General features: G+C 40.2%; 2 protein-coding genes across 5 annotated transcripts in view; both read right to left on the reverse strand.

Moving 5' to 3' along the window:
* The window catches only part of vrk2 (VRK serine/threonine kinase 2), a 21,271-nt gene extending 2,310 nt beyond the window's left edge, over nucleotides 1-18,961 (reverse strand). For 2 of the 4 annotated variants that reach the window (XM_034608505.1, XM_034608502.1), the window contains exons 1-11: nucleotides 18,786-18,934; nucleotides 18,074-18,208; nucleotides 16,986-17,041; nucleotides 15,563-15,632; nucleotides 14,716-14,803; nucleotides 12,197-12,305; nucleotides 11,967-12,059; nucleotides 11,703-11,835; nucleotides 4,256-4,376; nucleotides 3,799-3,857; nucleotides 1,713-1,891 (exon numbers count right to left, since the gene is read on the reverse strand). In XM_034608505.1, coding sequence (XP_034464396.1) covers nucleotides 1,713-1,891; nucleotides 3,799-3,857; nucleotides 4,256-4,376; nucleotides 11,703-11,835; nucleotides 11,967-12,059; nucleotides 12,197-12,305; nucleotides 14,716-14,803; nucleotides 15,563-15,632; nucleotides 16,986-17,041; nucleotides 18,074-18,203 — 1,038 coding nt within the window. In that variant the 5' untranslated portion in view covers nucleotides 18,204-18,208; nucleotides 18,786-18,934. Of the gene's footprint in view, nucleotides 1-1,712; nucleotides 1,892-3,798; nucleotides 3,858-4,255; nucleotides 4,377-11,702; nucleotides 11,836-11,966; nucleotides 12,060-12,196; nucleotides 12,306-14,715; nucleotides 14,804-15,562; nucleotides 15,633-16,985; nucleotides 17,042-18,073; nucleotides 18,228-18,785 lie in introns of all 4 variants that reach the window. The other 2 variants (XM_034608504.1, XM_034608503.1) reach the window with 2 other exon arrangements.
* A 2,327-nt stretch (nucleotides 18,962-21,288) lies between these two features.
* Nucleotides 21,289-23,733, reverse strand: LOC117775648 (homeodomain-interacting protein kinase 3-like). The gene is made up of 6 exons (XM_034608984.1): nucleotides 23,634-23,733; nucleotides 22,205-22,990; nucleotides 21,980-22,103; nucleotides 21,764-21,883; nucleotides 21,574-21,666; nucleotides 21,289-21,465 (listed from the first exon to the last, which is right to left on the reverse strand). Exons 2-6 carry the CDS (start codon nucleotides 22,432-22,434, stop codon nucleotides 21,289-21,291), a joined length of 744 nt encoding a protein of 247 aa, XP_034464875.1. The 5' UTR covers nucleotides 22,435-22,990; nucleotides 23,634-23,733.
* Nucleotides 23,734-24,350: the final 617 nt, after the last annotated feature.

Raw genomic sequence — 24,350 nt, forward strand, 5'->3', positions numbered from 1 at the left:
TAATAACTGTGGTTAGTTATTAACTATGTTTTTTTTTCTTTTATACCTGTCTTAGACCAATTTCTCTTGAATAAAACTCTTAATGACCATCATCAGATCTGAAATAATATATTCCTACGACACTAGCAGCAAATGATTCAGTGAACATGCCCACTGAACGGCCTTTATCTCGGCTGACATTTACTCTCCTCACTAAACTGCCTGAAAATGGCCACTTCTGTTTAACTAGGGATCAAACTGGCCAGCACTTTAGCAGGGAAATTAAATGACACGAGGAGAGGAGAGGAAATCAGGAGCATAATTGGAGACATCGTGTGCTGTGTAAAGTGTGTGTCATCAACTGCTTCAAATTGGGCCGTTGAGAGGGCGCTCTCTGAGCCCAAGGGGTCAAGAAGTGATCCTGGTGAATTTCAGGAGAATCGCGGTGCTCCTCCAGCTTCAGACCTGACCACCTGTGGTTGACATTCTGAGTGGAGGTGGGGGGGCACGGGGTGGAGGAGGTCAACCCTCCACCTTCACTGCTGGCACGCTTCCCCACTCTGGGGTTAAGAGACTCAATAAAGGAAACAGGAATATTTGTGACCAACACTGAAGTTTCTGATTGTTCACCGAGAGCAAAAAGGAATTATGTAAAATACTCTTCATGATAAACACCAGTGATCAAATGGCTCAAACCTTCAAGTTTACTTTCTGTAGCAAAAGTACACACACACACACACACACACACAGTGAAATACAGACACATGAACAGATTCTCCCTGTACTCTGCATTACACACAATTACATTTCCAAATGGAAGTCAGTGTAAAAACTACTGTGGATTTAATTTATTTATACTTATCAGTTACAGTCAACCACTCCTACATTCAAAAACATTTAAAGGAAATCGTCAGGTCATGTATTTTATTTTAAGTGGTTTTTTTTATCTGCTTCACGACTGCAGGTAGCGGAACTATAATTTTGATTCGAACACAGTCGATAGTTTAATAGCCCAGTTTTATTGGGAATTACCCATTTGCCAAGCACTGATCTGTCTCTTCTTTGCACCAGTCTACAAACACCGGAAAGTAAGTGAACAAATAAGGAGTGCATTAAAAGGAGAAGTCTGTTAAGCTGTCAGTGTTTTCTTTTGTTTTCCACAGCTATCCGCTGTAAGGGCTGATGTGCACACAGTAATCATCCCTGGCTTCTAGCTGATGTTGAACATGACTATTTCCTAGGACACACATCAGGGGTATCAGGGTGTGAACTGGGTGACTTTCAACTGACTGCAAGATGGCAGATGGCAAACCAAGTGGACTGTCATATGCCTATTACTCAAAGAGACCTCTGTCTCAGTTCTCTACCAAAAAAGCCTGATTAATGGAGAGCTGCTGAGTCGACCTTCTAGTAAATTCTTCCATCTTCTGACGCTCTGTTAAAGTGAACATTGGTCACCTCCTTGGTGAAGGACCTTCAGATGACAAATGAACAACCAGATTCCACTTGGAAGTGGACGCATCTTGCAAAGGATATAGTTTTGTCCCGTGCTTGAGTTCACCAAATGAACAGTGCTAACAAGACACACTAGGCTCCATTTTAACAGAATGAAACCTGTTAGCTGTGAAAAGCCCCTTAAAGGATCTTTCTGAAAAATATTCCAGGCCTACAGGAATCAAAGAACAGTGATTGCTGTTGAACAGACTGAGATCACATAAGTCGGTTCCTCTCACCTTTTCCCTGGTGCCAGGATCTACGACCCTTGTGGATGATGCCGTTGCTGGACCTTCAGGCATGGAGAAGTCAAGTCTTCCCCTGACAGCACTGGCCAACAGGTCTTTGGCATGCTGGTAGTCTGGTTGATCCTGGTAGCCCAGAGTTTTAACATAAAGGAGGAATGCAGCCACCTCATCTAAGGACAGGAACAGAATGGGGTCAGACAACAAGTCCACGATTTACAGCACATCCAAATATTACACTATTTTGGGAACCATTCCAACTTCTTTGTGATCCATTCCTCGTTCGATAGTTTGATTTTACGAACTGCATGGTACTTTTTTAGACTATACTTGAATACTCAGTATGGAATGATTTCTGGGAGTCTTGAGTCATGCAGCAGCAAAGGCAAGATGCACCTGAAAGTGTCATTGTCCAGATATACATCAGCCTGGAAATGTATGTCCACACAGAGAGCAGATCAGGCATGCACACAGCTATGGATATGCATTGTGTCCACGTGTGGAAGTGTCATACGCAGTCAGCGCCGATACATCACACACTGGCCAGACGACGTCTATGACACATACTGCAGTTGAACTTATATCTCTCTCCAACATACACACACGTAGTTGATGCATAAACTGTGTCTTATCTGTGGCGGGCAGCAAGCACCTGTCACAAAGCATACATCACACAACCCTCACGCAGGTGTGACCTCTCCTCATAAAGAGCAGATAACACACAACAAACTTTGAAAGGCATGCTGATGGGACGGCTGTTTAATTGGTATAAAGTTTGTCTGGAGCCTCTGGGAACTGAAGGAGTGAGCGTTTTATTCTTATTGCTGCTTCTGCGACTTTGGACCAAATGAGAATATTTAGTCCCATCACTGAATATAATCTTTTTTAAAGGTCCTCTTCACTTCACACATGCTTAGGCTATTTTCAGGGATCAAAAAGGGTCAAATAACCGGAAATAAATCCTGGTATATGTCAGCAATCCTCAATCCTCAGAGTGTGCTAATGTGCAGATAAGTGTTCATAAAGATAAAGAATATCATATCAGTGCTGAAACAAAGATACCTTCCTACAAAACAAGTGTCGGAAATTGCTTCATATGATTGACTGATTTTCTTTCCCCATTACATGCAGTAATAACCCCAGATAAACCCAGTGAAGACAGTCACATGGTCTTGTAAAATAACAAGGGAACCGAAAAAGCTAAAACTGAAAAACCGAGCTTGAAATTATTCTGTATGAATAGCATTGTTTTGTTTTTTTTTACACCAGATTGTAGTTTGATTGGGAAGACTACAAGTACTAAACAATACTCCATTAGCTAATGAATATAAGATAAAATCTGAAAATAGCAGTTGCTGAGTAGCAGTTGGTTTTTTTTATTCATTATTTTAAGGCGACAAATAAATTCCCAGTGGGTCATAACGTAGACTAATTTTGTTTGGCAGCTGAGAACAACAGCATTTAAACTCAAGTAGAAGCATCACAAGATAAAAAAAAAAATCATTTTACTGCCCTCAATGAAAACTGATATGTGAGAAATTAAACTTTTTCGGCTTTTGTTTAAACGTAGTAAGTTGTTTCTGAAAAACGGTATCTGTGGCCCTCGCATGGACTGTAATAAACACAACCAATCATTTCAATCAGTCCAAATGTGAGCAGGTCTCAGAAAATGTGGCTTCTAGCAGTTTTCAGACAGTGAGCGATTATTTGTTTTGGTGGGGCACTATGGAGGGGGTGGGGTGTTTCAGTTGCATCACCAACCGTAGCTTTAAGCAACCAACAGTCTGCCTGAATAATGACAAATAAATGGAATGTTCATTTAAATCTGAAGTCCAGATTTGAGTTTTTTTCCATTCAAACAGCAGGAAAAGTTATGGTCACAATATAACTTTCTAGAACAGTGACTCAGTTTGCGTTAAAGCTCTGCACTTTAGGGCAAAGATACTAATAAAGTACAGTCTATTTGATTTGAATTGTACCTTGTCCTGTATTTTAATCTCAGTTGTCAGCAGTTGTACTGGAGTACTGCAGATAAATAAGCTCATGGAAAAAGTAAGAAAAGGACCCTGCCCTGCCTTACCTGTGCTGGCTCTGCTCACTGACAGCTGCTGGACTGAGTGTGGCAGATTATCCATCAGTCTGAGGAGGAGCAAAGACAGATAAAACATTGAAGAAGGGGGGGACACACTTTATATAAGTCAGAACTTAGGGTAGATAGAAGATAGTATCAGTTGAATCTAAGCCAAAGCAAACTGTCCTACAGGGTGTTAATACTTAAGACACTGAAAGTCAGTACATTTATTTTTTCTAATTATTAGTTTTAAGGTTTAGTGTGTAGAATTTAGTGGTGAATTTGCAACATGAAAAAAAAAGATTCATAATGGAAAAACAAACAGCTTTTGAAAAAACCTATACTATCTCTACTAATGCATTGTAACCTTTGCAAACAAGCTCTTACATCCTTAACCTAAATAATGCACACAGCCTCTTCTGCTCCTTAAACCTCTGGTCTAGAAACAGCACAAGAGACTACCTACCTGGTCTTAGCCTCCTGGACCTGAGCTGCCTTCTTGAGAATGCTGTCCCAGGGCAGAGACCCACACAACCAGTGAAGAAGACAAAAACCCAAAATCTGGAGGTCACCTCGTCTAGATGGGGCTATAGGGAGAGAAATACGAGGTGGTCAAAAGGACACTAAAGTTTTGCCTTATTTCTTTTATCCTTAGATTTATTGGAGTAGATTTATTCTGATCACAAATCGTTTTAAACAACAGATATTTTAAAAGAACAGTTGGACACAAGTGTAATTTACAGCATTGTCAAGCATTGTAAAATAAAACTTGAAACATGAATCTACATGGTCCTTCCTGATCTTCTGTTATTTCTTCTTTCTGACATTTTTTATTAATCAAGACACCTTCAACATGATCAATAAATAACAAATATTCCTTCCTCTCCCTTGTAGACACTGACTGAATATAAAGGACAGAAAGTGTGAAACCTAAGCACTACATGTTACAAAAGACAACAATAGTCAGCTGTTGACCTCTTTCGTACTTGTGTCTTAGAGTGATATACACTGGTAGTCTGTGCCAGCACTCACAGCCTCACTCCATTTTATGTCTAAGCCTGAAGGATGGGCAAGCGATTCGGAAAAATATGGGGCTAGAAGTTCTTATCACCACTGTTCAAGTCATTTCAGGTCCTTAACAGGGACATAAATGTCTAGACCAAATTGAATGGCAATCTGTCCAGAAATGCGAACCAGAAATGGTAACGGAAGAGGAAAAGTCAGGGGTAGGGGCAGTTTGACAATAGCTTCTTTTTCAGATTCATAAAAGAGGGATTACTTCTGTCAAATGGATGAAGTTGTAGAATGAAAAGCTTGATACAAACCAGAAAACTGTGCTTTGCATATTATGTTGCAGATTGCTGCCCAGAGAGAGTCAAAAAGCCACAAGCATTTATTATCACCTGCGCAAGAAGCTTGTGAAACCACAAAAAGCCACAAAAGTACAGCACAGAGCTAAATTTAAAAAAAACTACTCTGGACAGATAGGACAGATGGACACGCCTAAAACATGATGCCTTCAGCTACAGTTGTTTCCTGTGTGGATACATTAAATGGTCTATAAAGCATTTGTAAGTCCAGAGGAAGCTGTATGAAATCTGATCAACTGCCTTGAGCAATGTCACTTGAGGTGAAAAGGTAGGTTGTGGCTGAGTTTAACAGATCTACAATAGCTGCAACTGGCAGAAAACTCCCATATGTCTGACCAAACTGTTGGTGATCAAGTTGCATTGTGGGTAACATAGGCAGGAGAGTAGAGCTCTTTTGATCTTTTTTGTTGTTGTGCATCACTCTTATTTCGTCATTTTTTTCTCACCATTAGCCATAATCAATGGTATTTCTGCTTCCATGGCACTTTTGAGAAAAAGTGGAAAAAACGCAACAAGGTCTTTAATGGTCAATAACAATGTAATCAGTGTGTATCTGCACTGTGACGAAGATACAACAGCTTTTCACTTTTCATGACCAAAGACACTTCTTCACTTCAGGGATTTGATCCAGAGGGCAGGTACAATAACAGTTTGATATTATGGAATTCAATATTTGAAGACATGAAAAATTGTATGTATGATACTTGTGTGATTTTGAATCAAGACTTGCTTAAAAACAAGTCGAGAGTGTGTTGTGTTTTACTGTGAGTGTGTCTGTGATTGCATGGGTCTACATTAATGTGTGAGCCCTATCAATACATGTGAACCAAGTCCAACCAGAGGGGTCGAGCCCGGGGAGTTTTAGCAGCTCAATACTGTAACGGCCGCCACACGTCTCCGGAGAAATTACCTATTGACTGGCTCCATCAGAGGGGAGAAATCTCCTCCCTGAGCCACAGCCAGCATTGATCCTCCCCAGTCAACAGTCTGGACGGAGGAGGGAGCGTGGTCACTGGCCCACAGGACCAGATTGGAGTGTGAAGGTAGTAATGGGATTACACATTAACATGCATGCCCTGCTCATACTTTCCATTATCTATATATTTAGAGTTACTCAGACTCAGTTTATAGACTTCCTGACCTCTAAGGCCCTGTTCAGACCAGGTATTAACATCCGTCCTGAAAGATCCGATCACAAGTGGACAGCGTTAAGAAAGTCTGTTCACACTTGGCAATAATCAGAACTAAAGACATTTCCTAATAGTTTGCCTGAGATGTTTGGAGGCATTTAAATAAAAATATAAATACAACAATAACTGCAGAGAATAAATTGCTGCTGATGATTCTGTCTATTCTCTATGTCTAATACATATATCCCTGTCTTCTCTTGAAGTGTGGGGGATCCTCTGATGCTTTTCCTGAGGTTTCTACATAATTCTTTTACCTTACTTTCTATTTGTTGTGTTTTGCTCGTGTGTAATTGGAAAATCAAACCAAATAGCCTTCCTGTATAACATTGTATCCTGTGTTGTGTCATTGTAGAAGAAAACCAAAACCTCCCTCTAGTATGACAATTATTCAATTAGAGCATAGAACACACTTCTGTGCACATCTTTAGAGATCCCTGCATCTATTATCTATACCGATTACCCTTAAGGGTCACAGTGCTGGAGCCAATCCCAGCTGACATTGGGTGAGAGGCGGGGTATAACCTGGACAGGTCGCCACTTTGTTATTTGGCACAAAGAGAGACAAAAAAAACATTAACACTGACAGGCAATTTAGAGTTGCTAGTCGACCTAACCTGCATGTCTTTTGGACTGTGGGAGGAAACCAGGGAACCTGGAGAAAACATGCAAACACCCCAAGGAAAAGGTCCTAGTTCATACCCACAACTTTAGGGATGGCAAAGGTGAAAGGGAATAGATTTCATTATATTTGCATGAACCGTCAGTGGTGAAAGAAGTACTCAGTGGAGGTATATAAAAGAAAAGTACCTGAAGGACTGTACTCATAAATACCTACATTCACCATCACAAGCACAACTTCTGCATTCCAACTCCTATGTGAGTAATATTATTAAAACAGGCCTACGTGACTGATATATTATTTAACATCTGTATCAAATAATGAGATTGCTGATGCATCAGTATAAACTGCAAATCACTGTATTTATTCAAATACTTTAATTTACTACATATGTAGTCATATTCAGTTACATTGATAAGTCCACTTTCCCAACCTACTGTGGCCCAGTGAAAATACCAGATGGTCACAAGATAAATCTGAGTTTAGAGATGGTTACGGGGTTGGAATGAAGAAAATAAAATTCTGAAACCTAAGCTGTTCTGGTTACTTTGACAATCAGGGAAGTTTAAACGTGAAATGTCTCTTGATTTATATGTGAGCAATACACAAGGAAGAAGCAATGAGGTGACAGCATTATAAGACGCCAGTCAAACCTCACATGTAGAAAACATGATGGAAATATAACATCCTTCATATATTAAAACACAGGGTGAGGAAGGACACAGTCCTTTTCTCGAGAGTTAAATGACAACAAACTGTGATAAAAAGAGGTTCAAACATCTTCATGTTTCCATTTTACTTAGTTGCATTTCTTTTATGTGCTCATTTAATGTCGGAATATGCTCTTCATGATTGCCTAATCTGACTAATTATGTAACTCTAATGGCCACTTATTAAAATAAAAAGCTTTCCACAACCCTGCAATGAAAACAACAAGGAACTGCACATGCCCCTTCAAACATGAAACAGTCATTGTCTGTTATACTTAATCACAATGACTCTGATGACAAGAGTTAGGTCTGTTTGCCACTGTAGTTGTAATGTATGCATTAAGTCAGCATTACACTGCGGCTTCCAATTGTTGTAAATAATTACACGGTACTTCATTGCTACCAAGAGCCTGTTGAAGGAGAATAAAGATGACAAATACTGACACTGGAAAAAGTATAGCAACTCCCTGAGCGCCATAATAGATTAACAATTAAAAAGATCAACAACTACATTAAGCGTAGCTGCCCTCTGTGCGTGCTCTCAGCACATTATCACAGCTCATAATAGTGTTTTGTGCGTCTGCTCTTCCTTATTTAACTTGTGTTGCCCTCACATGATGAATGGCACAGGACAGCGTAGAGATATGCATGTGCGCACACACGTACATTTAAACCCTTCTCAAAGGGAGCTTGGACATGCGTGAAAAACACACACATAAACACACACACTTTCTCTACATGCTTTCGACAAGGAGGTGAGGCAGCAATGATGTTGTTAATTATCTCCTATTGTTATTCAGATTCCCTAAAGCGCGCCGCAGTGTCACACTCTTAACCCTTTTGCTACACAGTCTTGTTGTCGGGAGACGGTCTTCTGTTCGCTGGACGCCCACCGAATGGCGATAATTACACCGTTTAGCTCTGTGTTCAAAGGCCTGCCACTCGCGAGCCGTGTTTGCCAAAGCTCACCATGGCAACCTGTCAACCTGTCAACATCTTTGTGGGTATTGGTGCAATCAGGTCAGAAAGAGGCCGACAAGGGTCTGGTCCTCGGTCATAATCTTCATGCACCAATAGAAAATACCCTAACACAAAATATTAATGTTTTCTTCCCAAAGCTGGAGGTTTCTTCAGTTCATTGAAGCACTAGTATAATACATTAACTAACATTTAAATTGCTTCATGTATACAGACCTCTGCCTTTTAAAATCATATTAACACTAACATGCGTTCCATTTGATAATTGCTGACAGGACATTTTCTGCCCCTCTTTTATTTATCGATCAAGTTGATAGAAGCAGTGCCATGGCAATTAGGCAGGCAGAGCCACACTAACATACAGTATCGAACTGGTGGAGTCGGGGAGTCGGACAACGTGGGGCTCACAGAGGTTATCTGTGGCTCGAGCCTCGCTCTAACCAAACACCAAAGCCCTTAATTAATGGGAGATGAATACACAGTGCAGGTTATGACTTCAACTAATTAGGGAGCTGTTAAATAGAGACAAGACGGTGCCGGGGAATTCAGCAGGGGCTGCAGATGGAGAATCGATGGTCAATGAGGAGAGGGAGCATGTAGGCAATTTGCCAGTTAATGTGTTCCCAATATCAGCTGAGGAAGGCAGAGGGTGGCAGGGCGTGGAGACTATTTTACATGTATTGACAAACAAAGACTGCAAACTCTAAGGACAAAGCTTAGAGTGGGGTTATTATAAATGCAGTGCTATTGTGAATACCTGTCGTTCTTCCTGCACTTACTAAGAAGTCAGATTAGCAGACAAAGACAAATCAAGAGGGTTTCCCTGTTAGTTCTGTGTAGGATTACTGCCAGGTAATCTCAGTCACAGTAACGCACCTACCTGGGTCTGCTATCAAGTCAACAAAGTAATACTGTCTAGTTTCTACTCAGGGAAGAGGAACATTTAGATAAAAAAGTAGAAATTTGTTATATTACCCACTTTACAGACAGAAAAGATGTTGGGGGTGATTTAATAATTGTGTAGTCATTGTTGTTCCTCCTTTATTTTCTGTGCAGTATATATTGTATTTGTAGTCCCTGGAGAGGTGAACAAAACAATAAGAAACCTCCACAACAATGGGACCAGCAACCAATAACAACCTATGAGGTGGGGAACCTTTTTCATATCATGGCCCTTTTATTTTGAAAACCTCCTTTATGAGCCATTGAAAAGATTTTGTCTGCGGTCAAGTGTAGCTACGATTTCAAGGTTCCTCACAGAAAGGCCATTTACTGACGGATGTGTTAAATAGGCAACAATAAATTTAAGCATATAAGTATAAATGAAACACAGTTATCCAGTCAACACACTTGGTTTCTTGAGAGCCTTTGCCTGTCACTGAAATGGTGGAAAACTCTTGTTTCCTTCTGCTGCCCCTCATTGATCTTGTAGAAACTGTCGGACAATAAAACTGTTTCTTTCACATCAGTTTTAAAACGTTTACTGCTGCTTTAGTTCTACTCTTATTATAAATCCTCTCAGACGCCCCAGTGAGGTGAAACATTTACTTAATAAATGATCAACGTGAGGTTATTTTTTAAACATATAACATCTATTTTTTTTAACCAATGTGTCTCAAACGTTCTCTGGTTCCAGCTTCTTCAATGAAAACTTACCCTGTTAAAAGGTTTTTTTGTAGTTCTTCCTTACTCTTGTTGAAGGTTAAGAACAGAGGATGTCACACCTTGTTAAAGCCCTATGAGACAAATTGTGATTTGTGAATATGGGCTATACAAATACAATTTGATTGATTGATTGATTAGTTCATACTAGTTGTAAATTAAAGCCACCTCCCATTACACATTAAACATGAGAGAAAACAAACCTTGTATCAGTTTTATTGTTAGATACTTTAGTTTGTTGAAAAAATGTGTCACCATTTGTTGCACTGACACCACTTACCTAAAACTGACTAAAAACTATTGTCCCTCTGGTAAGTAGAGTCTGGTTAGGCCAATAATAATTATAAACAGGACTTAAAGTGAAGATCAGAAAAGCAGAGATATACTTAAGTGCGTTGATGTGTGGAAATGGGTAAGGATTCAATTTGCACAGGGCTACAGCAATTTAATTTAACTGAGACCTCAACAAGAGGCAAAAGACCACTTTTCTTTGAATGGTGCCGTCCACACTAGGTACTTACATTAACTATGTAAGTACCTGTGTTACATAGCCTCTTCTTAGAAAACGTATTGATCTGAATAGAGAAGAGGGTTGTCACATCTTTTCATGTCTTGCTCTCTCGAGCCCTTCTTGACAATGAATGCAACACAAACAACAGGTAACTGAGTTTAGTTGAAACACCTTACTATAATCCGGCAGATTATTGTAAATATATTTACATCTAGATGTTTTAGGAATAACAGCAGACCCTACTCTTTGAAAGCAGAGCTGTCGGCCTGTATAATGACCCACCTCATGGCCAAGAGGGAAGCATGACCTGACAGAGGTGAAATTAAATGTAACCAAATGTCAGGGCTTTTTCTCCAGGGTTTCTCTTCTAGGGATGACACAATGTGGACATTTTCCCACCGGGTTGTGGCCGTGTTATCGATTACATCGGACATTTAACAAGAAAAGATATGTTTGCTCAGTGTCTGTACAGCATTTACATTAGATTTCACTGCAGACAGCCTCACTCTCCTGCTGCACTTGAAGTTGTGTGCAGTGTTTAACTACCCAGACTGTGAGGGTCCACTTCTCATAACAGCATAAAAGATCCGAAACCAGAGGGGATGCGACGGGTCGGGCCAGGATAGGACAAAAAAATCGAATCATTTATCGGCCTCGGGTCAGGCTCAGTCACTACTTGGTCAAGCAGGGGTCGGGTCAGACAGAAAAATACAGCCCGAGTCATATACACAAAAATTAACCAAACAAGTTTTATGTGTCTAAAAATTAAACATAATTAGTATGTGCCTGAACACTGTGTAACAAACGTGTAACACCAGTAACACTGACTACTGCAGCAAACCCAATTCTCTGCTACTGAAATTAAAGGCCTACCAGTCCCATTGTGGGCATCAAGGCTTGTGTACTCAATGGTTCCATTGTGGCCCTTCTTGGGGTTTTCCTTGTATTCTTTGTGGACTCCTTCAGGAGAGTATCTGCAGGACAGCCCATAGTCTGCAAGGTAGATCTACAGAACACAACAGAAGGCCCACACATTCAACAAAAACACAAACGTATCCCATCTTTTTAGAGATGCAATCTTTGTTAAAATGGCTGACAGCTGACCTTTGCATTGTTTTTGCTCTAAAGTGTACAAACCTTATCAGGGTCTCTGTAACTCTGCATGAGGTTGGCAGCTTTAATGTCTGCATGGACGTACTCGTTCTCATGGATATACTCCAGTACATCCACCTGACACAGGGGACAAAGACACAAAGACATCTGTTAAAGTGGCTTTCACCCTGAATTTCCTCAATCCGATCTGCGGGAGCTCCAGCTTTATCCAGCTTCCTTATGCAACAATCAATAGAGCATTGTGATTATCTCACCAGTCCTCGACCAAGCTGGAGCACGGTGGCCTTTTTCAGTCGACCTGCATTGCGATCGCAGACTTTCTGGAGGTCAGTGCCGAGTCGGTCCATGGCCATGAAGCGATAACTGAGTGAAAGAGGTTGAGATCCTGGTTTTGAATAACACTCCATCTTCCAATTCCTGATATGTCTCAAGCGTTTTTATGAGTCCCAAGTCTAAAAAGATCAGAAACTACAGCTTTTAAACGACCTTACAATAACTGCTAAAGTGGAGTTTCATCATATACTATTCACTTGTAGTAAGGAATGATGAGAGTCACAATGACTTTAAAATAATATGTCTCCAAGGGGTGATTTATTTACCAAGTCTGGGGTAATTAAATAAAAGAGGGGGAAGCTGCTTTTTAACATAATTTTCACAAGCAAAAGCCATTAAATGTCTAACATAATTAGCATAATTATAGACTGCTAAAGGAGTTAAGCATTATGTAAGACAGCAGCGCAAAAAGAAAATCTCATATCAACATGAACAAATTAAGAAGGTGAAATCTTTTACTTTATACTGGATCTTAATACTGATAATTGAAGCCATGCATAAGCTCAAAGAAACAAAAGCTTATGTGAAAGTGAGTCACATAAGTCAATGGATAAGAAAGATCCTCAAATTATAAATATTATTTCATTGACAATCGCTCGTCAGATTTACTTCAACCTTGATGTGTTTATTGTTGAAGACCCATAGAAGTTCAGTGTTGACCGTGAAATTCTTTTGGATGAGGGGTTCTCAAAAAACATAAAAAGAGAACTATTATTAGACTAACGGTGAAGGTTAAGTTAAGTGACATCGTTAATTATGACATCACAAAGATAGCTTTGCCTGGGAAAATGGTGGATTCCTGGAAAACTAACAGCATCTGCAAAACCTTGTGCAGGATCATCTAAAGTGTGGGAGTATTTTCGACAGAGACCCAAATTGGAATTGACTTATCACAGCAGAGCAACACCTGAGTACAGTTGCTTGAAGAGAAAGCTTAGTTTAAGACAAAATAGCATCAGATTTTTTAAATTTCTTTTACTTCTCATCCCCACCTTAGCATTATCTATATACCAGTAGAAAAAGTCACTTATACGCCGTGGCTGTAATGGTATCATTTCACAATGTGTCATTTAACAGAGTTACCATTCAGTTTTATATTTTCTGTTTAACAAATGAGAACTAACTGACTAAATGAAGAAATGACAACTAACATTACAGACTGTTGTCGTTTCCTTGCTGGTGAGTGATTTTCTCAACTACATACTCTATGTAGGGATGAAATGAATCCATGTCAAACCCATTTTAAGGTCAAGTTCTTTAGTAAAAATGACTCTACACTCCCTTGTCAATTTATTAAATACACCCAGATCTAACTAATGCAGTATGAATATAGTATTAAACAATACAACATGCCTGCAATAAATCCTCCTACATGATAATTATAAACTGCAGTATTTAGTGAACATGTTTAATGTGGAGGATGTTGATATATTTTAATGATCAATTTGAAAGGGCACTGAAGTAGCTGGTTTAATATCTCACTTGTAGTAGGGACACCGCGGATCTTGACGTTACGTGCAGCGTTTAATTACCTCTAATGTGATGGGGCACTTCTTAAATGATAATAAACGATCTCTAAAAAGATTGGTCCTGTTGCCTCATTGTAAAGTGTACAGCTCTCTCTGTACAGTAGAGTGTGACTATGCTACTCAACAGGACATGATGGGTCGGTTCGGGTTCGGACAGAAAAATGCAGCCTGAGTCACGCTCTACTCTGCTGCAGCGCGGAGCAGACACTTTCACTTGATAACTGCAGTGACGGACAAAGTATTCATAATTAGTGACGTGGACACACCCACTGATACATCAAAGTTAACCAAACAAGTTTTATGTCTATATTTAATGAAACTGAGGGTGTGGCTAGTGCGCAAGTTGCATAAAGTATGTGTAATATGTGCTCTCTGGCCCATTTGTGGCTGGAAGTCTTTAAGTTTAACGCAGCTCACTCCACTCTTAAGGATGCAGGATTTCATACATTTCACACCACTACCCAGAATTTACTCACACTGCAACACAACACACATAAATATGGATGCCCTCCGGGTCAAGTATAGAACATACAAAAGCCCACTTGGCCTTGTAGTAAAAGCCCAACAGGTAATTCACTTTACGCTCCAATTACTTTGCAATGTGGAAAGTACCTTTTATTTTTGAAGTTCTGCCCATTAAGTGTAGCTAAATTAAAGAAACTGGAATTATTATTTGCTGCTAACATTTTATCTCACATATAAAATGCTCAGGTAAAAATAAAATTATCCATTTGAACATTAATCTCAGATTATGGTACAACATGGAATAAAAAGTCTGGTTAGATTTTGGCAAAACTGCAGTAATACTGTGATATGCAGAGCAATGCTGATATTGTTTCTACATTTAAAAAAGGAAGCCGACATTACATAATTACAACATGTTTTCCCCCGCATGTTGGCTGTGTAAATACCTGAGGTTATTATGTTCAGCCAGTCCTGATCCCCAGTAGGTCGGGATACCCAGGAAGTCCAATTTCCTGCTGCGCATCCATTTTTCCACTGGAACATAATTAGAGCAGGGATAATTAAGTAAATGTGTGTACACACCTGAGGTTCTAATATTTGGTGTCTGAAAAGACTGAGTCAATCTACCCACTAAATTAAAACTAAAAACAACTTTAGCTATATTAAGAGAGTAGAAACTCTGGTGCCTTGGACTAGTAAATTAACTAATGTATTTAGGTTTAGGGTTAGCAGCTGGAAAAACTTTTTATGTTTCGTATTCCAACTTTTTCAGATTCTTATGATTTCGCAACCTTGAGCAAAGCCCCAGTGTAACAGCTTGTCACAGGAGTCTGAACAAAGCCCTTAAACTCTATGTAAAATAGGAAAATGTGTCCTTGTAAGTGTAATAATGAATGTATGGGAATATCAATCTTACAGTGTTGAATATACAACTGCAAATGCACGTGCACATAGAGGCGCCAGACAAAGCAGTGGGTCTGGCTCAGGACTTGATGGCTACTGGCCTGACTGGCGCTGAACCAGGCTGGCAGGTGGTCAGGGGCTCAGCGGAGGCCCGGGCATCATTACGTGTGAGTGGCTCACTGTCTCTTGCTCCTCTCCTAGCGAAGGCACTGGAGAGCCCAGACAAGCTCGGAGAGGGGGGCTGACTACCACTGAGGTGCATGTTTGCTTTGGCTTATTATTAATTACTGTGTGGCACGCAGCAAAGCCTCTGTCTGCGGCCACTTCATCAGTCAAACACACTCGTGCTCCAGCGAGCTGCTGGGACGCCAGACAGGTGGTGCTACTCACTGCTCTCTGCTTTGGCTGCCCTTTGGTAGAACTTGAGCTCCAAGAACAGGGGACCATTCTCCTGGTACTCCTGCACATACAAGACACAGTATGTTAGTTAAAGCTGCATTAGGCTGACTGAGCAATGTCCCAACTAATGAGCATCATCCAAAGCAATGAGCATCATCCCACAAAGAAATCTGCCTGTGCATTCCGTTCCTTGTTAAAGTTTTCTTCCTGTTCCCTCTACCTTTTTACCAAAGGAGCACTTTCTATGTCAATTACAACAAAGTGAGGAACCTCTTGCTTCTTTAAATCTGTTGTTTTATTTTTCACCCTTTAATCAGGACTATAAACTACAAGTACAGTTCATTGTTCACTATAGTTCTCACTCATTTCTGGCCCTTAAATATAGTTTTAATCTACAGCCAGAAGCCACTTAACCTTAACACACTTCTACTATATTGTTTAATCTGCGTAAGTGTAAAAAAGTGTAAAAGAAAATGGGTTTTACATGACCATAGTCATGTGATTTAGTAACTTCCTAAAATCTGGCAGACACGGTGAGGTTGAGGTTGAACTGGTGGATACTGCAGGAAGTTACTGCTCATGGTGAAGACAAAGCCCATGTAAAACCAAACCATATAATTTGTTCAATGGTTTGCGTTTGGATTCAGCTGAAATGTGAAGCACATTTATGACTGTGGATTAAATAGGAATATGGCGATGAAAAATCGGAACCTTTCATTTATATTGTATACCACTAAATCCTTTCTCAAGCTTTCAAAGCATCATTGTATGAAACAAAAACAATTTCTTAAAGGTTAAGAACAAAGAGATGTGGTCTGTGGTCTGACTCAGTTACGAGATAAACAAAGGAGATGCTCTGTTCCTTCTCTTGTCCAATCACTTGAACAAAAAGGTGCATGTCAAGGGAGAACAAGCCAGTTTGACATTGAACACAGTCCAAGGTGTGAACTAAAACCTGTCTCTGCAGTCATAATCTATTCACTCAGCCAAAATGTGCCTATTTGCATGAAATGTTCACATCCTGAAGGCTATTCCAAACCATGCAATCCAACAAGTGACTGTGTAATAGATTTGCACCCCCTTAGGATGGCATGCTACCCATAAACAGTAGTTTGATAGTAATCCATGTGCAAGATGAACAACCATCACATGGACTTAACTTACATTTTGCTTCATTGTCAGATACTGTATTATATTTGGTCATCATTGGTTGTTCATATCACATGCTTCCTAGTGGCTTCAAAATAAATTACACAATGTTTGTTTTTTATAAAAAATCAGTTATTGTTCAAAATCATGGTTATGGCTGCTTTCAACTTCCAGTATATGATGTATCTGTATATACTAAAATATGAGATCAAAATTTGCACCTGAAGATGAACAGGCCATCTGCATGTAGCATTAATGTACTCACCAGTTTTATGACAAAGTCAGTGTCTGCTGCGGCAGGTCTGTCAACACCCCGGGAGGCTTGAAGACGAGAGGAGACAGAGAGGAGAGAAAATGAAGGCTACAAAGTTAGTATACGTTATGTTAAGTCTTAACTCGTGGTGTGAATCAAATCCTTTGGAGTTTTTAAATGTATTAAAGAACAGAGGAGGAATTTACAAAGAGCTATATTGAGCAGCTGAGCAGAAAACAAAGGTCTTCATAGATTAGAGGAGTTGAGAACTGACTGATATGTTCAGACAACCTCAACATAAGCAAAAGGAAAAAATTGATTCACCAAAGTGTCTCCCTCAAACCATGTATATGTATTTGGCAGAGAAAGACTTCTATTATGGATTTCTGCAGAAGTTAATTTAAGACTTTAAGACCAAAAGTGAATCACAATTAAGACCTATGTTAAGTACAACAGATGAATGAATAATAGATTCTCAAAATTACTTACACTTCTCCATAAATAAAGATAAGCCAAGCCTAGTAGAGAATAACCCTCAATATGCCACATTATCGCTCAAACTACTGACAGAGACAGTTGGTATCCATCGTCTTTCCAACAGCCGAATGTACTGCGATATATTTTGACTGGGTGATTGTAGACCATTATCAGTTCCAAGTTGGTCTTCTTTGTACTTTTATTATAGTTTGCTAATATCTTTTTTAGTTAGCGAGAACTACAACAGTGACATTACAAACTATGCATGGCAGAAGTACTATTAAATGAAATTGAACATAATTAGATAAATGTATTTAAGACTAAGTATGTGATGTTTATACATTTTAGACTTTTTAGGACTTTTTAAAAACCCAGGAGAAACCCTGTCTATTCTATAAATCCTAGTGCACATTTACATATTCCACTTTTCATATGCACATACTCTGCACTTTTTCTGCTTTTTTTTTTGCACTTCTGGTTAGATGCTAAACTGCATTTCGTTGTCTAAGTATTTTGTACTCTGTGCAATGACAATAAAGTTGAATCTAATCTAATCTAATCTAATGTGAGTATGTACAGGGTGTGTGCATGTGCGGGGAGTGGTTGTCAGACAGTTGCAGTACCAAGATAAATCAGTCCAAAGCCGCCCTGCCCGATGATCTTCCCCAGCCTCCATTTCTTTTTCTCAGTGTCTGTCAGTATGAATCCCTCTGGGAGAGGCTTAGGAAGCACATTCTTTTTAGGTGGCGCCATGGAAACTGGAAAGTTTGAGAAAACCTGTCAAATAAAAAATTCAAGAAACATCACACAGATGGACATCATGTTTCTCGTTGTAGCTGTGACATTAGTCTTCTGGGATAACACTTAAATGGATAAAATAATTTAACTATAGGTGTTCAAACTGTAAACTCTTACACTTTGAAGTCTAATATCAAAACAAAACCGAAACATCAGAATGAAACCAGTCCTGGTCCTATAGAGTCATTGAACTGTGACTTCTCTCTTGTAAAAGTTAACAACAACCTCCACATTTGCCATCCTGGAAATTCTGATATAACATTTCTTACAATACACAGCAGCTGGTGGTGGTTATATCTTCAGTTGTGTCCAGTTTTAAGGACATGGTCTATTTTAGGATCTACAAAGCTACAGCACAGTTGTAATGGTGTAAATTTAATAATACAAATATAGCTGAACTGTTGACAGCAGCGGTTAAACCAACGAAAGACCTTTAAACACAACGGTTAACGTCGCAGCTTTAGAAAAAGCACATAACTAGCAGCTAACTTCGCTAATATTGAGCCTTTTAATATGAATGTATGAGCATAAACCTACCGACCTCTGAGGGAACCGGAGCCAGACGTCGTCAGGTGTGTTTTCTGAGCAGGGAAAGTCGCAAAGTCGCGATAATATTTAAAACAAACAATGTTTAGTCCATAGAGTGTTCCTGTGTCCCGGTGCGAAACCAAAACAAATCCTTATTATTTCCTGGAAGTTGTCCCACCCACTCCACCTCACAGCCAATAGCGTGCAAGGAAAAGTTTCTCAACAACCAATAGCCAATAGAGAGGCGGGAATACGCGGTGACAGGCAGTCACACGGACAAATCAACTTCCTGTACATGGTGTTTATTATCTGGGGAATGAAAGGCTGACCATGTTGTTTCTTTATTTATATATATTCGAAGATTGTTTGAACTTGTAAAAATTCCAGTTATAATTTAAAGGAGATTCCTAAAAAGTAAAAATAGTATTACACTGACTAAATCATCTATGATAAAGAGCAACTTCCTCTTTTAAAATTTTTTAGAATACATTTTATCAAAATATATATAAAGGGCTCTGTCTGTGAAGCAGCTGATGACAGCAGAGAGGATACACTTATATGGGAGTTATTATACTTTTAAGTGAAACTAACTCAGGGATTGATTTTCAGTGACTCAGTCTTTAAAATGCAGCTGGAGAGAAATTTGAGTTTACTACGCTTACATCACTGACCATGTCTGAAAGACACATCAACTTTGAAGTGTGATGATTACTCTGTATGACCTTTATTCATATTATGTGAGTTTAGTGTATTGTTACTTATTCTGTTTTATGCTCAACTATTAAGTATATATACAATGACGTATGCGTGTGTGTGTGTGTGTGTGTGTGTGTGTGTGTGTGTGTGTGTGTGTGTGTGTGTGTGTGTGTGTGTGTGTGTGTGTGTGATATGAAGAATAGACTAACGACTGACTGATACGGATCAAGACCTAATTCATTGCTGCCTCCTACTTTGACATTTGGCCTGAACTATTGCTCCAAAAGAACACACACACACACACACACACACACACACACACACACACACACACACACACACACACATCATGCACACTGTATATCAGAATCTATTGCTGTCAATGCATCCATTACAGAGAAGGAGGGGGGAAGCGGCAGTGAGTCAATTTCTCTGAAATGCATTTCTGTATATGTGTGTGTATGTGTGTGTGTGTGAAACTGACCACAGTACATTAACACCGGTGCCTCTTACCCAGAAACACTGAAGACTAAGAGTGAGAGAACACCAGAGAATAACTGTGGGTGGAATGAAGGGTAAAGGTTTGAGCATCACTAAGTCACAGCTCAGACCAGGTATCAACATCCATCCTGAGTGATCCAATCACAAGTGGTCGATGCTACAATACAGATCTGAATGTGTCTGAGATCAAAAAAAAAAATCCTGAGATCTGAGACTCTGTGTTTGTATAATGATGAGACACTGGACTGAAATACATTCAATACATTTTATTTACACACTGCAACAGACAACACTTATTCAAGGAATAAAAATCATTATAAATATTAAAAGTATTAAAAGGTAGTAAAATGGAGTAAAAATATATAACAGTATTAAAAAGTATTCAAATGTAATAAAATGTAGTTAAATGTGGTAACAAAATTATACAGTATTGAAAAGCATTGAAATGTAGTAAAATGTAGAAAAATATTACACAGTATTAAAAAAGTATTTAAACAATTAAATGTATAAAAAAGTAGTAAAAAGTAGTAAAAACATATTTGTACAATGTATATTAAAATAGAAAAACACCAATAAAGAAATAAAGAAATATATAATTCAGTCCTCAACTTTCGGACGGCAGCAGCTTGTGAGGCTTGAGAAGAATTTTCTAATTCTTCTCCACAGCTTCCTCTTGCCGCCCGAGGAGGCTGTGGCTGCAGCGGTGACGTCTGCAGCCTCGTCAGAACTCCAGGAGACTTCCTCCCTGGTGCCATTGAAAAGTGGCGACCAGGTGTCTGTGGACACTATTGGCATGTCAGTACACCAGAACTGTTCACTGGTGACACTTGTGGAGTCTAGAGCCTCCACAGAATCCCAGGAGACTTCGTCCATGGAGCCAGAGTAGCTGCTGTCTGAGGTTGAACCGTGGACGCTGTCCTCCTGGGATTCTGTGGAGTCTAGAGCCTCCACAGAATCCCAGGAGACTTCCTCCCTGGTGTCATCATCTCCGATGGACGACCAGACTGAGGTGTCTGTGGACACTATTCTCAGGTCAGTACACCAGAACTGTTCACTGGTGACACTTGTGGAGTCTAGAGCCTCCACAGAATCCCAGGAGGCTTCGTCCATGGAGCCAGAGTAGCTGCTGTCTGAGGTTGAAAACTTGACGCTGTCCTCCGTTGGGCAGACCCTCATTGCTTCTTGGGAGGTGGTCAGACTGGATGAGGAAAGACAATCAATTAGTAAATCAGTCACTGTCAATTAATGAAAACCATCAGTCCATCCAACCTGATGTGTTGTTTAGTTCCAGTGTGAAAGGACATGTGGTCACTTACTAGTCTCTGTAGTCACTAGTCACGTCCTCCCTCAGGTGGCTCATGGAAATGAAGGGCAGCTCCAGAGCTTGACGAGGAGAGATCCTCTCATCCCCGTCAAGATGCAGCAGCCCCTCCAACAGAGACACAAAGGCCATGCGGTCTTCCATCTCAGCTGCCCCCAACTTTGGATGGATCTGGATTTGAAAACAGGTTTCAGGTCAGATGATCCAGCTCCCGATTGACAGATAAATAACTGGTACAGATCCAGTCTTTACTCGTACAACACATGAGAGAGTACTCACATGAATCAGGCCATTGAGGGAGTTCGGCAGCTCGATGAAGCCCTCCTCTTCCTCTGTTTCCACGTTATTAACAGCCGTGAATTCTTCTGCAGTCTGAAGGAACAAAAATAAATAAAGATGAGAACAGGGCAGTATGATTTAAAAGTGCTCCATTAAAATTCTCAAACATAGAAGAACATGTTTACACTACCATCAGTCTCCATGATGGACTGTCTACACCCTCCTCTTCGATGAAGAACTCCTCGCTGTACATTCCAGCACGGAGCAGGTGGTCCTGAGGCTGGCCCAGCACTGTCACCATGTTCTTCATCTGCAGACAGAATACACATTATGAGAATCACATCCACTTACATTCTCTATGAATATGAAAAATAAATAAAAATCCATTTGGTTGGATGATAAATACCATTTGATATTGGCATTTAATGGAGAACAGGTTTTGAGCCAGGTAGAGGAATGCCAGTACGCACCCGACCCCCCACACATCGATGGCCTCGGAGAATGGAAGACCCAGAGAGATCTCTGGAGCTCTGAGAAGGAAAGACATGAGCCACAGATGAACAATCTGTTGAAACATTTCAGGGCAGAGAAAATAATGTTGCTAAACAGATGCTGTGCAGGATGAACTCACATGTACCCACACGGCTGGATCTCCATCCCCAGCTCGACTTGGGACGCCATCATGGCGCAGCCAAAGTCAATTAACTTGACCCTGAGTGGCTGATCCTTCATGTTAACGAACATAATGTTGTCTGGTTTTATGTCCGTGTGCAGGACGCCGAGACCCTTCAGGGCATCCAAAGCCACCAAGAGCTGCAGGGACACAAAGAATACACAACATTTAGAATTATTTTCTCCCATGTTCTGTTGTTGGGTGTTAGGTTTAGGTTTTGGGGATCTCTCTAACAAAAGAGTGTTGGTTTCATGATGCACTGATCGCGGCTACATACCTGCTTGGCAACTGGGCGGATCTCATGCAGAGGATGGTGCTTCCACTCTCGCTGCTGTAGCAGGTCATAAAGACTCATGTCCAGCTTCTCAAACACCAAACAGGTCTGTTCCATGTGCTGGAATTCTTCATGGAACTTGACCATGTTGGTGAGATCCACATCCAGGCCACTGATGACTTTCAGCATGGTAATCTGAAGAGAGAAGAGGAGACATGATGAGACAAGACTATCAACAGTTTGTGATCAGCTTCATGTTCTGATGGAGCAGACAACACCTGAGCACAGGAATATAAACAAAGACTTCAGTCTCATACCTCATGCTCAATGTCCTCGGCGTCCTCGGTGTCCTTCAGGATTTTCACAGCCACGATCTGTTTGGTCCTAAGGTTCATGGACGAGAAGATCATTCCAAAGTTGCCTTGCCCTAGAAAGTCCAGGACCGAATAGGAGGAAGAGCTGCTGTGCAGCTTCTTGCCGGCATGAGCATCAGGTGCTGTCAGTGAAACTGTGGAGAGAGATGGTGGAGACAGAATATGTGACGTGGGTGTTTTCAGTGTGAGAGATTCATTCAGTCGACACAATATGAACAAACGCACAACAGGAGTCACATGTCTTTGTCTTTCTGCAGTTCTCATTTTAAGACCATGTGAAGACTAAAAATATGACCGACATTGTTTTGATTTCCTGATGATTTAAGTTATTTCTGTTTTCAGTACATAGATCAGACAAGATAATGTTGATGCTGTAGATAAAACAGCAAAAAACTCATTGGCCTCAAGTAACAAACAATGAGTTGTTGGACATGAAGTCAGTGCAGAAGGTGACACACAAGCTGCTGTTGTGTGTCACTGTGCATTTAAAGGGATGGTTCAGCCCAAAATGAAAATGCACTCATCATCTCCTCACTACTGTGCAGATGGAGATGTGGGTGAAGTAGCTATGCTAGCAGAAGTAGCTAGCCTCTGATATCTTCCTCTTCACACACACACACAGGAAACAGCGCACAACAAGCTGTTAACCAAGGACACACACAGGTTGCACGTTAAAATTGCTACTTCTGCTAGCATAGCTACTTCTGCTAGCATAGCTACTCTGTTTTCAGAGTCTTACCTGAGGCAGCAGAAGAATCTTCTGGAGTTTCCCACGATGACATGATGTCCAGTGTTTGCAGTTCAATAACCAGAAGCTGAGAATCGATCTGTAATCCAGAGTCTTCTTGCTTGTGTGCCTCTCTCCAACTGTCAAAGGTGAACTGAGCCCTTTACATCAAAGCTCTGCTGCTGTGACCTCACAACAAAAGGGTTTCCTTTGATGTCTTAGATGTTGTTTTTTTAAATTCAAATTCAAACAAACTTTATTTGTCCCCGGTGGACAAAACAAAAATATATATCATTTAAAAACATAAAACAGCAACTTGTTTGAAATGTATTAAATAATAACATGTATCTCATGTATATATATGTGTGTGTGTGTGTTTAGTCAGCCATGACACTGTACGTCATGCTGGTCACTGAAAGTTATAAACCAGCCTCACACAGAGTTCGGGCCCGAACACCCATCAATCTCAATCTCACAGCCTGAACCCTCACTCCAGAACAAATGACCTTTACAGTGAGCCAATCAAAACTGAGCATCAAACTTTTGTTTGCTCGAGACTTACAGAGCAGCACAAGTAAGAAAATAAGTGTATGTGTACATATTTGTTGCATGGGTTCATGACATCAGTGTGTGTGTGTGTGTGTGTGTGTGTGTGTGTGTGTGTGTGTGTGTGTGTGTGTGTGTAGCTCAATTAAGACGTCACAGTGTGCCATTGTGTTGTCTTCTACA

This window comes from Hippoglossus hippoglossus, chromosome 15 (genome assembly GCF_009819705.1).
Source record: "Hippoglossus hippoglossus isolate fHipHip1 chromosome 15, fHipHip1.pri, whole genome shotgun sequence".
NCBI lineage: Eukaryota > Metazoa > Chordata > Actinopteri > Pleuronectiformes > Pleuronectidae > Hippoglossus > Hippoglossus hippoglossus.

Bases quoted from the DNA above. Each gene is read 5' to 3' on its own strand.
- LOC117775648 (XM_034608984.1), bottom strand. From the start codon at position 22,434: ATGGGAGAAAATAATTCTAAATGTTGTGTATTCTTTGTGTCCCTGCAG. The intron at 21,884-21,979 runs GTATTTATCATC...TTCTGTCTGCAG, and splicing joins TTAAATGCCAATATCAAATG to ATGAAGAACATGGTGACAGT. The intron at 21,667-21,763 runs GTAGTGTAAACA...TTGTTCCTTCAG, and splicing joins GTCCATCATGGAGACTGATG to ACTGCAGAAGAATTCACGGC.